This window comes from Periplaneta americana, chromosome 14 (assembly GCF_040183065.1).
Source record: "Periplaneta americana isolate PAMFEO1 chromosome 14, P.americana_PAMFEO1_priV1, whole genome shotgun sequence".
NCBI classification, from domain to species: Eukaryota; Metazoa; Arthropoda; class Insecta; order Blattodea; family Blattidae; genus Periplaneta; species Periplaneta americana.
Window position 1 is genome coordinate 67,264,396 of NC_091130.1, and position 14,923 is coordinate 67,279,318.

Sequence of the window (14,923 nt, forward strand, 5' to 3'; positions counted from 1 at the left end):
TTTAAAATTTTGGGGCCCCAGTGGTCAAAATTGTCCCCAAATTTTGATTTTCTGTGAAGACTTAATTTGGGAATTTTGGATCCCGAGGATGATTATATGACCAGTTTTTTTTTTTTCAATTTTTTTTTTAATATAAATTCAGGTCTGAAGGGATTAATCTTATCTTATTGTTTGTTTAATAATGCTGCATCAACTGTAAAGTTACCTAGCGTTGATGGAAGTTGTGACAAGATAATAGCTATTTTGGCAATATGAGTTCGAATGCTTGCCCGGTATTACCAGACATTCGCCTTACAATTGCGGAAAACTTAAGAAAATACCTACGAACTAAGTGATCACTCCAAGCAGAATTCGAACTTACGCCCGACTGCATGCATGACAATGCAAGAAATTATTGTAAAAAGTTAATTGCCAATCAATCAATGTTCCCATCATTCCAGTGTGGAACATAGGGCTCTCAGAAAACTTCTCCATCTGACTCTGTTCTTGGCGAACTCCTTGATCTCTCCCCACATCTTGCCTCTGTTTTTGGCTTCTGCAAGGATTTAGAAGTTAATTCTCTAGACTAAAATCTTAATTATTCAGAAATAAAATTATTATTAGTACTAACCATATGGAACTTCATCAGAAAATAATTACTAGATACACTTGCTGCATATTTAATATAATCCTTAATTATTGTTTTGTAATTAAGATATTTACATATCCTAATAAGAATGTCATTTAACAGGTGAAGTGGTGGGATACCAGGAAATTAAATGAACCTAGCGAAACACTTATACTTGATATGGTCAAACCAGGAGAAGAGCAAATTTTATGTCGAGCTCTTGGAGCTTCCTGTTTAGAATATGAAGGAACAATTCCGACGCGGTTTATGGTTGGTACAGAAAACGGTTGTGTAATTAGTTGTAACCGTAAAGGCAAAACACCTGCTGAAAAACTTGTGTTCAAATACACTGCGCATGTTGGCCCTGTATACGCCCTTCAAAGAAATCCATCTTTTGTTAAGAACTTCTTAACAATTGGAGACTGGATGGTACGCATTTGGTCAGAGGACTGCAAGGAATCTTCCATAATGTGGACACGGTAAGCTGTACAACTTTATATTAATGATAATATGAACAGAGTACCGTAACTGAAATGAGAAGAAATACCAACATACTATAATGTTCTTGATTCCAATACGCGATTGACAAGAAAATAGGCTATACAATACTTAAAAAAAAAACTTTTATTGAGTCACCTATGATATAACATACAAAATACTGTGACAAAAGATCAGGTAGTGGGCCGAAAAAAATTTATAAAATAATTTCCCACACAAATCTGTTTTTCCTGAATAATTTAAGGGCCCAATGAAAGAGAGAGCTAACCCACATGAAAAAGAAAATTGCAATTTTCGAACTTGAGACTCGTCTGCAATCTCACATAACGTGAAGCTTATATAAGTTTTCTAATTGCAGACACTCATAAAAATGATAACTAGATTTCTCATTGAACTGACGAGACAACAAAATTAAATACTAAGGTGCACTGATATACTGATATATGCAGTTAGACTTAGACATTATTGGAACATATTAAATTGCAGATCCTTGTAAAGAAAAGTGTACTGGTACCAATATATATTATGTTATATATATTATAAAGATATTTTAGGGACACGATTTCATTTTATTTATTTATTTATTTATTTATTTATTTATTATTATTTTTTTTTTTTTGCTGAATATATATTTATGAGAGCAACTGTGAAATACCAAATGCATTGAAAAGCAAGAAGACTGTGTTGGAAAATGATAAGTTCGTAAGTTCTCTACTATTGTTGGAATTAATTTAGAAATACAGAGCCATCATTTTACCCAGATTCACTTTCAGTGGCACTGTGGCCACAGGCACACACCTGTCGCCTGTCAACGTTCCAGTCTCTGCACAATCTGTGGATCAATGAGACACACACACATTCTTGTGCTCCTAGACAGATGTAGCATCGTAACAAATTTTCATTCACATGTTGCAACTCTGCTTGCGAAATGTTAGCAATTTTTTCTCGTATTTTACTTTGCTGTTCATAAAGTTCGCGGATTTGATTTATACAGTCTGTCCTTTAAAGTGCCCCGTAAATATGTGTGGTAATCGAACAGGCCACAACCCTGCACTAATTATTAGGGACAGTACTCTGTTACCCTAGAAGTTGCATTCAATGAAGTCCGAGATGTATGAACTGTAGCCCAGTCTTGCAGAAACTCACCATGTATTCATTTTTCTTTAGTAAAGTAAGGAAAAAACTGTTCCAAAATGACGAATATGTACTGGGCAGCATTAATTATTGTTTTGTGTGTTTCTAATGCTCAATATTTAACAGCGAAGTCATTCTCCTTCTTGCTTCCCAATATAAAAAAAGCATACAGAATCGGGAAAAATTGAAATATACCTATTCTAGTTAAATTCTCAAGTATAATGGCAAAAGGAAAAATTTTGAGGAAACGAAAGTACTTAAAAAACTCAAATATTAGACTTGAACATGATTTTGAATATGAAGTAAGATGCAGGACAAGAATATTGATTGCTTTTATGAAGGCTGCAAGGAAAAATGGTCATTTCGTTAGATTATACGAAGACAAATTAAAGATAAATGGGGAGATGTTTGATATGGAATTCTGTTTGGAAAATTTGAACCATACAGAGATAAAGTCAAAGAAAGAGGAAATAAGGAACATTATAGTAAAATATACGATAGGAGAATTATTTGAAAAATTAGAAGGTGGAGAGGTCATCACACAGGAAAGAATAGCAAGCGATGGAATGAACCAGTCAGCAAGCACATGAACCAGAAAAAGAGGCCAGCAACCAGAGTAATGCATAGTGCAGCAACAGCAGCAGACGAGGATGACAAACAAACGATTAAAGAAGAAACAAGAGGCTTGCACTAAAATAATGATGACGGCATCAGGTAGACAAGGAAGAAAAGAAGGACAGCATATAGGACCTGAGAACAGCAAGAAGAGTTCAGTGAATCCAGCTGGAAGAACTAATATGGGTCAGCAATTACAAAAGGGATCCCGAGATGAAGATACTAAGATAGGAAGTCAAGATTCTGCAAGAACTGGAAGGGATGAAGTAACATTAGTGACACCGAATAGAGGTAACGGTATGTCAGTGGGAAGAAGTAAGGGACAGAAAAATTATACCGTAACTTAAGAGGTTGGTGCATGAGTGACAAAACATAAGAAAGTGATAAAGTGAAAATAGTATGCATAAGTGACAGAACTTAGGAAAGTGATAAAGTGAAAAGAGTGATAGTGACAGAAAAGATGGTAAGGCAAGAGAATAATAGCGAAAAAGGATAAAATACTAGTAATAACCAGAGAGTGATAATAAGTAAGTAGTGATACAAATATAATAACGAAAGTGGGAATGGAAATGTAATGAAACTGTAGAAACTACTTCGTCTGAAAATATACAGATTAGATTAATTGGAATATATGATCAGTGAACGTTAGTTATTCAAGTGAATAAATAAGTGAACAACTATGGAAGAGTTCAACTAATGTTAACAATGTTGGGAATAATTAATAAGAGATTGAGAGAAGTGATTGTTTAGTTAAATGACATTAGTAAGAATAAGATAGATAACTAGGAAAGGGAAGGGTAAATAGAAAAGGGGAGGGAAACAGAGGTGAGTGACGTGATAGAAAAGTGATCAGGGTCATTTATATGTAATAACTGGATGTTTAAAAAAGAGTAAGCAGAATATTATGTATCCAAGGGAGTGATGGCACTGTATGCAGAAATGTGAAGGGTCATCACAACCGATGTAAACTGGTGGAATAAATATACCATATTAGTCTATTAGGCTTCCCAATATTTAGATGTAAGGTCCATAAAATTTTCCAAAGATTCACAGATTTTTAGATGTTCCATGCAAAAAAATACGACCATTTATTCTAGTCACACTCGTGGCACGTCACTCCACGATCTTAGGATCACTTTGTGGACTTCGGTGTACGAATCTTGGCTTTTGTGTTGACCAGTTCCAATTACGTATTTTGACTGTTCACTCAGCCATGCACGTGAAACCATGCCTCGTCACTGAGAAACACTAATTGTGAGTTTAAACTGTCTACATGTATGGACTCAAGAAACAAGATGCAAAACTATATTCTCCTCTGCAGGTCCCTGCCCTCTAAGGTTTTCACTTGTCATTTTGTATGAATGAAATTTCAGTAATTTTATCACTTTGTATGCTGACCCATAGTTGATTCCAACTTGCTGAGCTAACTTGAAGAGAAACTTCTGTGGTGAACGTTCTAATCGAGCACCATTATCATCAAGCTTTTCCTCTATTAAGATGTGACGTCTTTTTTTTCCCCTTTATTCAATACTGTTCCTACAGTTTTGAATTTGTTGACTATTTTATATATGAACTATACATATATTAGGCGGATCAACCACAGGAAAACGTTCCCGAAATGGCTCTATGACACTGAGCAGATGATCATTTTTTGATGACGTTACAACAAATGAGAACTCTTTGTTGTGTACGGTAGGTACTAAATTTCTGCACCATGATTCACGCACTCACAACCTAAGAGAACTGAACAACACCACAGCATGCTTCTCGTCTGCTTGCATGGTTGTAGCTGACCTTGCATTACCATACTTAAAGCTACCCATTCATACGCAGACACACTCTGCTTGGCCATAGAGCTATGCTGCTTAAAGGGAACCAGGTAAAATGATGGCTCTTAGTATACAGATAATTAATATTGACTCACCCTAATATGAAAAGCTTAGAGTAAACACCACTATGTATCTAAACCTTTGGTAGATATACGGTATAACATAATGCAACACTTTTAATCTACTGCTTGCATAGCAACCACCGAGCTCAACTTACAGATGGGGCATGGAGTCCTACAAGATCTTCCGTATTTTTTACGTCAAGAATGGATGGTACACTAGATGCATGGGATGTCTTACAAGATCAAAGAGAACCCATACTTAATGTGAAGGTAAGTAATCGTTTATAAAGAAGGAGATTAGTTCATAATAAGTACAAAATTTATCAAATGATAATCACAGGAACTCCATTTTGTATACTGTGAAATCACTCAGATAATCTAGAAAATGAAACCTGGGCAGCTGTAGTGAGCCATGGTAATGTGTATACTTAAATAATAGTTTTACCACAAATTTCGTCCACGTAAAATACACTGTTCTACAAGGGTCATTTTTCTTATATAAAAATATGTGATTCCGAAGGATTTTTATATGGCAAATTCAAATCTGAAAACATAAATTCGCTATCAGGCACAGTTTTTTAGTTATACGACAATATACGTCTCATTTAACTCACATCTTAAGTTTGTGATAAAGATGGTGAACTTAGCTTAACAACAGTTGCCTACAGTTAATTTTATTCTTCATTGGTTTTCATTTTCAAATTGTGGCATTCGTGTTGCTAGTAAAATTTTATGTTAATAAGCAAGTCGTTGTCACAGGATTTAAAATTGAGTTAAACTGGCATTATTTGGAGACATTCCTTATCATGTGAGTAAATATTCATTTTCAACCAGGGGCAGCCCGTCCTTATGTGCTACAGTGCTACAGCACAATGATAATTTTTGCTCAAATAATGTATTTGCAATACCACCATAGTATCTGATCTGCCATTTGACAATTTTCCGTGGTTATGTTCATGACGCGTTATAGAGTGTTTAGTCTTCGCTCTTAGCTCTTTGGTGCCTCAGGGGGTACAATGTGCTACTCAGAACTCTAAATGAGAATGTAGACAATTAATGCGCATGTGCGAAGCTGAAATCACTGCCCTGATTGGCTATTTTTACGCGGGGAAGTGCTGTAGTCAGCTTCAGCACAACACAGCTTGGAGAGTGCAAAAGTAAAGCGTAACGAGAGAATACTTGTTTGTGGAAGAACTCGGAACTATTTACAATGTAGGCCTATTTGGTAATTCAAGTGTCCGACTGCTGCTGCCGTCTACCTGGTTTTTGAGGTTCCTCCTGAATCAGTCAGCAAGCGACGGAGAATGGAATCCCAGAAAACTGAAGCCAAGAAAGTATGTGACCGTATAATTCAGAAAACTACTCACCATTTCCAGTCTTTAAGCTATCTAGATGCAACAAAATTGTTAAACAGCAAATTTTCTGGCAATTTTTGGATAGCCTAATTTTCCTGAATGCGAACTTGAAGTTGCTGTCAATAGCTATACTGTACTGAACAAAAGAGTGTTAAAGACACAACTTTGAGTTCTATACGGAACACCTGCCTTCCGGAATACAGATGGAGCTGTTCAATTGTTACGATACATAGCCTCCAACAATTCACAGGATCCATTCTGTGAAGTAACACTGTCAATAGAAAAGAGTATGATATCCAAGTTGAAGGGTTTAACACCAGGGTAATTGACAGGTTCTACAGTAGGAAGGGACGTCGTATGGATTTCATATTTCGTCACTAGGCGAGTCTTAAATTAAGATAAATACATATAAGTGTATACAGTAGGCCAATATAGAAATTGTAGCACACTCATTATTTTGACCACCAGCCGCTACTGTTTTCAACCATAATATTCCAACATCTGTGGTATATAAAATATGTAAAACTTTACATATTTCTCTTTTACAGAAACCTCCTAAATCATAGAAATAAAATAGACAGATTCTAACAGAGAGAGAGAGAGAGAGAAATCTTGAGTTTAACCTGAAATTCTTGTTAGAGGAAGTGAGTATTGTTTGTTTACATGAAATATTGTTTCTGCATATGCACAATTCAACTCATGACGACATTCTGCAATGATTTTTGTGACCTAATGAATACTTTGAACTTCAAATACGAGCCACAGGAGTGGAGACGTTTTATAGATGCCTCAAAATACAGTCTAAAGGGAGTTCTCCTCCACAATGGGAACATAATACCTTCTGTCCCGTTGCCTATGTAAGTATGACTAAAGAGTCATATGATATATTTTGAAAATACGAGTATGCTGAGATTAATTAAATATAATGAGCACAAGTGGAAAATATGTGGTGATTTGAAAATAGTTTCCATGATATTAGGTATGCAACAAGGCTACACCAAATACGGATGTTTTCTTTGTGAGTGGCATAGTCGCGATAGGAATTTCCATTATAAAAGAGAGATTTGGCCTGAACTTAAGTGGAAAGTTGGAGAAAAAATATACTGAATGAGAAATTGGTAGCCAGTGAAGATGTTCTGCTGCCCCCTCTTCACATCAAGGTAGGCCTTATTAAACAATTTGTTAAGGCCATGGACACATCTGGAAGAGGATTTATGTAACTTTCAAAAAAGTTTCCTAGTTTTTCTGCAGCAAAAATAAAAGAGGCCTGTTTGTGGGTCCCCAAATTAGAGACCTTCAGAAGGATTCAGATTTTGAACAATGCCTTTAACCAAAAGAAAGAAGAGCGTGGTCTTGTTTCAAGAATGTAACGCAAAATTTTCTGGGAAGAAACAGAGTTAACGACTTCGAACAACTGGTTCAACAAATGATAAATGCACATAGAGATCTAGGATGTCACATGCCTTTAAAAGTGTATTTCCAAGATTCTCATTTACATCATTTTCCTGAGAGCTGCAGTGATGTCTCCGACGAACATGGTGAAAGGTTCCATAAAGATATAATGTCCATGGAAAAGCGGTATGAAGGGAAATGGATGCCTGCGATGCTTCCTGACTACTGCTGGAACATTATTAGAGACTGCAAAATTGAACACAGGAGAAAAAGATAAGATTTTTAAATTCTTAGGGAAAAGTGTATTTTGTTCATATTTTCTAACCTTAAATAAGGTTTTCCATATAATATAATTATTATATTAAGGCTTGTATTTATTTTTCGTTTTATAGTGCATAAAATGTTTGTAAATAATTTTGTAATTGACTAAAATATTAATAGTTACATATTTTGCCTACATAAATACATAGCATGGAAACGAAATTTATTTAAAAAATGAAATTGCATATAACTTGAAAACTATGCGTGACACAGAGAAACTAATTACAGATTTGAATTCAGGAGGTAAATTTCCATTTTAATCAAGAATGTTATACCCAGAAAAATGAATTTCATTTTTTTTTTTGTAGAACAGTGATACTAATGTTTAACTTACTTAATTTATATTGTATTTTTGGTCCTAGGAAAGTAGCCTAATCGTTTTTTTACGAAACTCTTATATATCTTGATTACACAACTTTTAATACTGTATCACTTAGGAATCTGTATTACATGACTTTCTTGTGTTAAATTCTATCATACCTGGTTTACATGTTTCGACCTGTTATTGGTCTTCTTCAGAACTGGTCGTTGCTCCTCAACATATGCAGAACACAAACACAAATGCTAACCACACCTACAAAGACATCAACACAGACATGGAAATACACATCCAACCAAAAAGCCAGAAACTAAACACACTAGAACAATATGAAATACACAGACACACAAAAACACATCCCAATGAAATTCTCAACACACAACTCTATTTCAGAACACACACACTCTTTGACTCCACATTACACTACACAAACACACCCTCACAGGAAACAAACAAGAGGTGCCAAGACCAGCAACGACCAGTTCTGAAGAAGACCAATATAGGTCGAAACATGTAAACCAGGTATGATAGAATTTAACACAAGAAAGTCATATAATACATATTCCGAAAACTCTTAGTTTTACAAAAGTTTTTGTAAGAGCCTAATATTTTCCCAGGACCAAAAAACCAATATAAATGGAGTAAAATTTGTACATTTCTTACTGGGAAGTTCACTGGTATTATTCCCTTTCATTTTCTACACAGGTTACCCAAGGTATTTTACTAAGTATCACGAACTGACGTTTCTGTGCTTGTCATTTTAAACTGAACGTTCCATATTTTCTCTATTCTTAGGTAGGTAGGTAGGTAGGTAGGTAGGTAGGTGGATGGATGGATGGATGGATGGATGGATGGATGGATGGATGGATGGATGGATGGATGGATGGATTGGATGGATTGGATGGATGGATGGATGGATGGATGGATGGATGGATGGATGGATGGATGGATAGATGGATAGATAGATAGATAGATAGATAGATAGATAGATAGATAGATAGATAGATAGATAGATAGATAGATAGATAGATAGATAGATAGATAGATAGATAGATAGATAGATAGATAGATAGATAGATAGATAGATAGATAGATAGATAGATAGATATTAGCCTTAGGAAATACAATGATTTCATGGCATCGTCAGAGTGAATACTGTACATAATAAATATGCGGTTATTGTCTTCGCGCTACGAGTTGGCTCGGGGAGTAGATAGGCGGGACGGGGGAAGTTTACACTACACTCTGACCTGAAAACTTCGTCCACTTACTTGGCTACACGGGAACGGAGTCAGACATAAAAGATTCCGCATCTTCGGTGCTGTCGCTATGACTATCATTATCACATTTTTCAAAATTTCTGGAGTATGATCTGTCCATGATAATCGTCTGTTTATGTTCCAGCCGTGTATATTAATTCGAATCTCTCAACAAAGCCATTAGCCCCACCGCCTTCCGCTTGGGAAAACCTCGGAAAAAACCCAACCAGGTAGTCAGCGCAAACGGGCAGTTGTGCTCGGGAGTGAGTGTCGAAAGAGACAATCAAGACATTACAAACTTATTTCATATGAAAAATTAATCGCAAGATCTGTGCTGAAATCCTTAAGCAGTTAAAAATTGAAGGGGTGGGAGTGAAGGACAGCAAATACTTTTATAACAAGGCGGAGTAAACACGACAGGCCTTGTTCTGTACAGCGAACATCGGCGAATATCGAACTTCACCATACTCGACTGAACCGAATATAGTGCCTGTAATGCACGACGCTATTTTATAACTCTCAAACCATGCATTTCAGGACATCGCGGCTTTTTTCTTGTTTCGGTGTGGAGAACTTGCCCACAAAGTTTGTACAAGTATTTCTGTTACACTCTGTATATATGACAGTTATAATAAAATTCTAACGTTAATGTAAGTTAAACACATAAAAGTAACAATATTCGGCAGGGCCCACGCCAGAAAGTACCGGTAGCCTATAGTTTTCCCCTACCTACCTATCTGCATCATAATGACATCGTACATACACATTTAACATGCCAAAAGTCCATCGCTGTGGAGGAATGGTTAACATGCCTGACCGTGAAACGACCGGGCCCAGGTTCAAATCCTGATAGTGACAAATTACCTGGTTGAGGTTTATCGTGGGGTTTTCCCTCAACCCACTAATAGCAAATGTTGGGTAACTTTCAGCGCTAGACCCCGGACTCATTTCGCTGGCATTATCACCTTCATCTCATTCAGACGCTAGATAACCATACTAGTTGATGAAGCGTCGTAAAATAGCTCATTAAAAATGCCAGGAAGCGTCATTTTCTACCTTACTCTAACAGCGTATTCCGAATCTCAGTGCTGAGCAATCAGATGGCATTACGGTGTTCCGAATTTCAGCAGTGACTTCATTGATGTTGCATCAGCGTGCAGAGTTGGTGGCTGTGTTCATCAGCCGCCATCAATAAAATTTCCAACCTACCATGACAATGATAAAGTCATCGCAGCCTACACTCATAATGCGTCCTAGACCTTCCAAGCCACAGCCTGGGTAGATTTCGGCGTTGTTACTGTAGATGGAAGGAACATATTTTTTGCAGTAGATCTTCCACATAGTGGCGTGTGGTGTAATTTTATGTGAGGAAAGCAATAGTCTAACTTAATACAAATTTTGGTCTTCTTCTTCTTCTTCTACGTCACGGTTTAGGCCTTTCATTAGCCTGTTCCGGCTCCAAATTGTTGCTGCCTTCATCTTTTCTTAGGTCTTCCTAAGTTCCTTTTTCCTCGTGGTGAGTAATTGTATGCTGCTTTTGGTATTCTATTGTTCGTCATCCTTGTTAGGTGGTTTTCCCAATTTGTTCTATATTTCACTATTGTTGTATTTAGTTCCTCTACTTTTAGTTGATGTCTTATTTCTGTATTGTGTTTTTTGTCTGTTCTTTGATATCCTGCTATTGGCCTGAGGAATTTCATTTCAGCAGCTTGTATTCTAGCTATATGTTGTGCCGTCATTGTCCATGTTTCGGATCCATAAGTAATTGTAGGAACTGCCATCGTCTTATATAATTTCATTAGAGAGTCTTTTCTGGCTTTATTTTTCAAGGTTCTTTTTAGTGTCCCTGTTATATAGTTAAACTTGTTTAACTTGTTATTTATAGCCTATCTGTTTCTGTTGTGTATGATATTTCGCAACCTAGGAAATTGAATTTTGAGACTTGTTCTATTGCTTTATTTTCTAAAATTATCTTTGTCCGAACTGGATAAGAGCCCTTGAAAGCCATTGCCTTTGTTTTTCCTGATGATATTTCCATGTTGTATTTTTTTGATATTTCGTTTAATTTATATATCATTCTCTGCATTTCGTCCTCTGTTTTTGCAATTAAAATCTGATCATCTGCAAAGGCTAACGTTTTTATTATCATATTTCCTAAATTAATTCCTCCTGTTGTTATTTGTTTCCATGATCTTATCATGTCGTCTAGATATATATTAAAAAGAGTGGTTGATAATGGACAACCTTGTCTAACTCCTCCTGTTATTCTTATAGGTTCTCTTTGGTTTATTTTTATTTTTGTTTTTCCGTACATATCTTTAATTACTTCTATCAAATGTAATGGGGATTCCCTTTTCATTTAATATATTCCACAATTTTGGTCTAGACACTTTGTCAAAAGCCTTCTTATAATCTATGAAAAGGATATGAGTTTCTAAGTTGAATTCCCTTCTTTTCTCAATTATTTGCTTTAATGTAAAAACGTTATCTATGCAGCTTCTCCCTTTCCTAAAACCTGTCTGCTCTTCTGATATTATTATGTCGACTATATTTGATAGTCTTTGGCTTATTATTTTTGCGTATACTTTATATGTTGTACATAGTAAGCTTATTCCCCTCTAATTTTCTGGGTTTGTTTTATCTCCTTTTTTAAATATCGATATTATCTTTCCTATTTTCCATTCTTCTGGCGTAGTCTTTTGTTTCCAACATTTGTTATAAAAATTTAATAGCCTTTCTTGAAAAGACGCCGGTCTTTTACAATATATGTAACAAGGTTAGTGGGTTAGTTGAGGGAGTATCTAAGTGACGTAATTTCAATAATTTAAGATCATTGAAATCTTTTCGCATAGCATATTCCTCGACCTCATGACAGATATCGGCGTCTTCTCGGAAGTTACCGGTAACCAAATTTTTATATGTATAGTACAAAACTGATCACAGCCAACTCATCTAAATATATTTGAAGACAAAGACAATTCTCCTCTCTTTAGCAGCAAATCATCGATGATCTGGGCACAGAAGTCCTCATTACTGTGAATGGTTTCCACTGATTTCGTCTCTATAGAATATGAATAACGAATCCGCCTCGACCAGGACAGGCGCTCAGAGAAAGAATTTTGTGTCATTTTAAGATTAGAGAATTCATAATTCTCACGATTAAAACATAATTTCTACAATAATTTTTTTCTTTTTCGCTTTATGAACTGCCTTTCATGTACAGCACGCATCTCCATTTATCGGTACAAAAATTCATATACATACAAGTCATTACTTTCGCTGGTCGATCTTACCTTTTTTATATGTACACGTAGTTCTTTAAAGATTTCCAGAATCTCCCAACATATTGAGTAAAACGATAATAATCAACCACTGCTCCATAAGAGAGTTCTCTCTCCAAACAAACTTTAGTAATGTTTACCACTAACCACTATAAATAAACCACGACAAACTTTGTAATACAGTCAATTCACTAGGTACATTCAAAGCATCCTTCACAAGTGAGGTACAGTATCCTTATTACAAGCTATGTACGGAAAATTAGGATTCCTGGAGCTGGTTTGCCAACTGTTTTCATAACCACACGAAACACTATTCTTTGGATCGTACGAATGCATTAAAATGTTCGTAACATATTACGCGAATCGAATTTTATCGGTAACTGCCTTAACACGATCTCACAAAATTCATAATCACATCAACTATAGTACAGCATACTACTCATCCACATAGTCGACATGACATGATATGACAGAACACGTACCGCCATCATATGACACACTTAGAACATAGCAATGTTCCGTCATAAATTAAGTAACATATGACGTCAAGCAACTATAAGTTGGGGAAGGTAAGGAAAGTTGGATTGTTGAAACTACGGTACGGTACAGTACTCAATATTGTATTGTGGAAAATAACCTTTTTTTGCACAGCTTCAGTATCATCAGTCTTATTGTCAGATTTCAGGCTTGTCAGAATGTTACAGTAGCTACAGTGACAAGCTAGCACACTCATCACCAGGTGTGGATTCTGAGGACTGGGGGCATGTACCCCCCCCCCTCCCAAAGCTGAAAAAAAAAAGTAATACCGTATATTTTCTTATAAAATTAACATTTTTCTCCATTCAGTTATTTAGCGTACTGAAAATATTGTATTGCTTGAGAACAGCGTTCATTGTTATTATTACAGACTCACCGTGTATGCAGGAGTCATTTCTTTTCACGTGTTTCTAAATATCTACAAATTTAGTACTATTATCACGTTCGCTGCTTGTAGTGGTGGTTAGCATACTGACTGTTCAGCTCGCGGGCCCGGGATCGAATCCTGGCTGGGACAAATGACCTGGTTGAGATTTTTCGACAACTCTTTAAGTAAATACTCGGTAACTTTTAATGCCTTTAGTACTCGAGCTCATTTCGCGGGCATTATCATCAGATATGGAAAGCAACGCGAAATTACCGTGTCTATCATCCATTTCTCTAGTTCAGTCTGCCAATCTACCTGATCGCCAATACAATAATTACGGTCAGGCACTTATGTTGCGTATACGGTGTGTATTGTCACGTATATCAGTTGAAGCAAAGCAGGACTGTGATGTAAAAGTAAAAAGTAAAGTAAATCCATGGCGCTACAGCCCATGAAGGGCCAAGACCGACCAGCCGGCTGCTGGCCTCATGTCCACATGCCGAAGCAGATGTGGACGATCATCCAGCCAGAATGGAGATATCGTGTGGTTAGCACGATGATCCCCCAGCCATTATAGCTGGTTTGCGAAACCGGATTTTCGCTACCTATCGTAGCTCCCCAAGTGCATCACGATGCTGGTTGGACACTAGTCCCATACACTGGCCGAAATTTCATGAGAAAATTTCTTCCCTCACGAGGACTCGAACCAGCGCGCATTCCGTAACACGAGTCCTAGGCAGGATGCCTTAGACCACGATGCCACAGCGCGGGACAGAACTGTGATGTGGAGCATTTTAATTGTTAGATATTTTTTAAAGATATTGTTAACTTCTTTGCTGTATTCACAGTTACAAAAAAAACATGTAAAAAATAAATAAATCAATAAATAAAGATCGAAGAAGTAAAACAATACAGGATCTCCGAGAATAAATAATGTGGTTTTATAAGGTTACTGTGAAGTATGTATTATGCGTAATGGATTGAAAGTGTCTTCATTTAATTCTGTAGCTCAAAAAGGTTTCGAACACCATGAAGTTTCAATATGCGCATCATTAACAGCACGACACGTCAAAATATTCAATTTCAGTCTGGCAAGAACGTCTGCAGTAACGCTCGTATATTACCCCTGCGGTTGCTGAGATCTTCAGCCTGTCACGCCTCCTGTCCGAGTTTGAGTCTGGGATTTTTAATTGAAAAATTCATAGTGACACTTGTGACGGACAAGGTCGTAGTTGGGGTTTTTCTCGGGGTTGTCACTTTTGTCCATATTAGGCATCTACATCATTCCGTCAACATTTCTTCATTTCGTCATTATTCCATAGCATTTCCCGAATGCCAGCTGGCGAT

At 36.5% G+C, this 14,923-nt stretch overlaps 1 protein-coding gene across 1 annotated transcript in view; it reads left to right on the forward strand.

Annotated features, from left to right (window-relative positions):
- The window catches only part of Dnai2 (dynein, axonemal, intermediate chain 2), a 41,851-nt gene that overhangs the window by 14,528 nt on the left and 12,400 nt on the right, over window positions 1-14,923 (forward strand). The window contains exons 5-6 of the mRNA XM_069845475.1: window positions 731-1,086; window positions 4,880-5,015. Of these exons, the coding sequence (XP_069701576.1) occupies window positions 731-1,086; window positions 4,880-5,015 (492 nt within the window). The remainder of the gene's footprint in view (window positions 1-730; window positions 1,087-4,879; window positions 5,016-14,923) is intronic.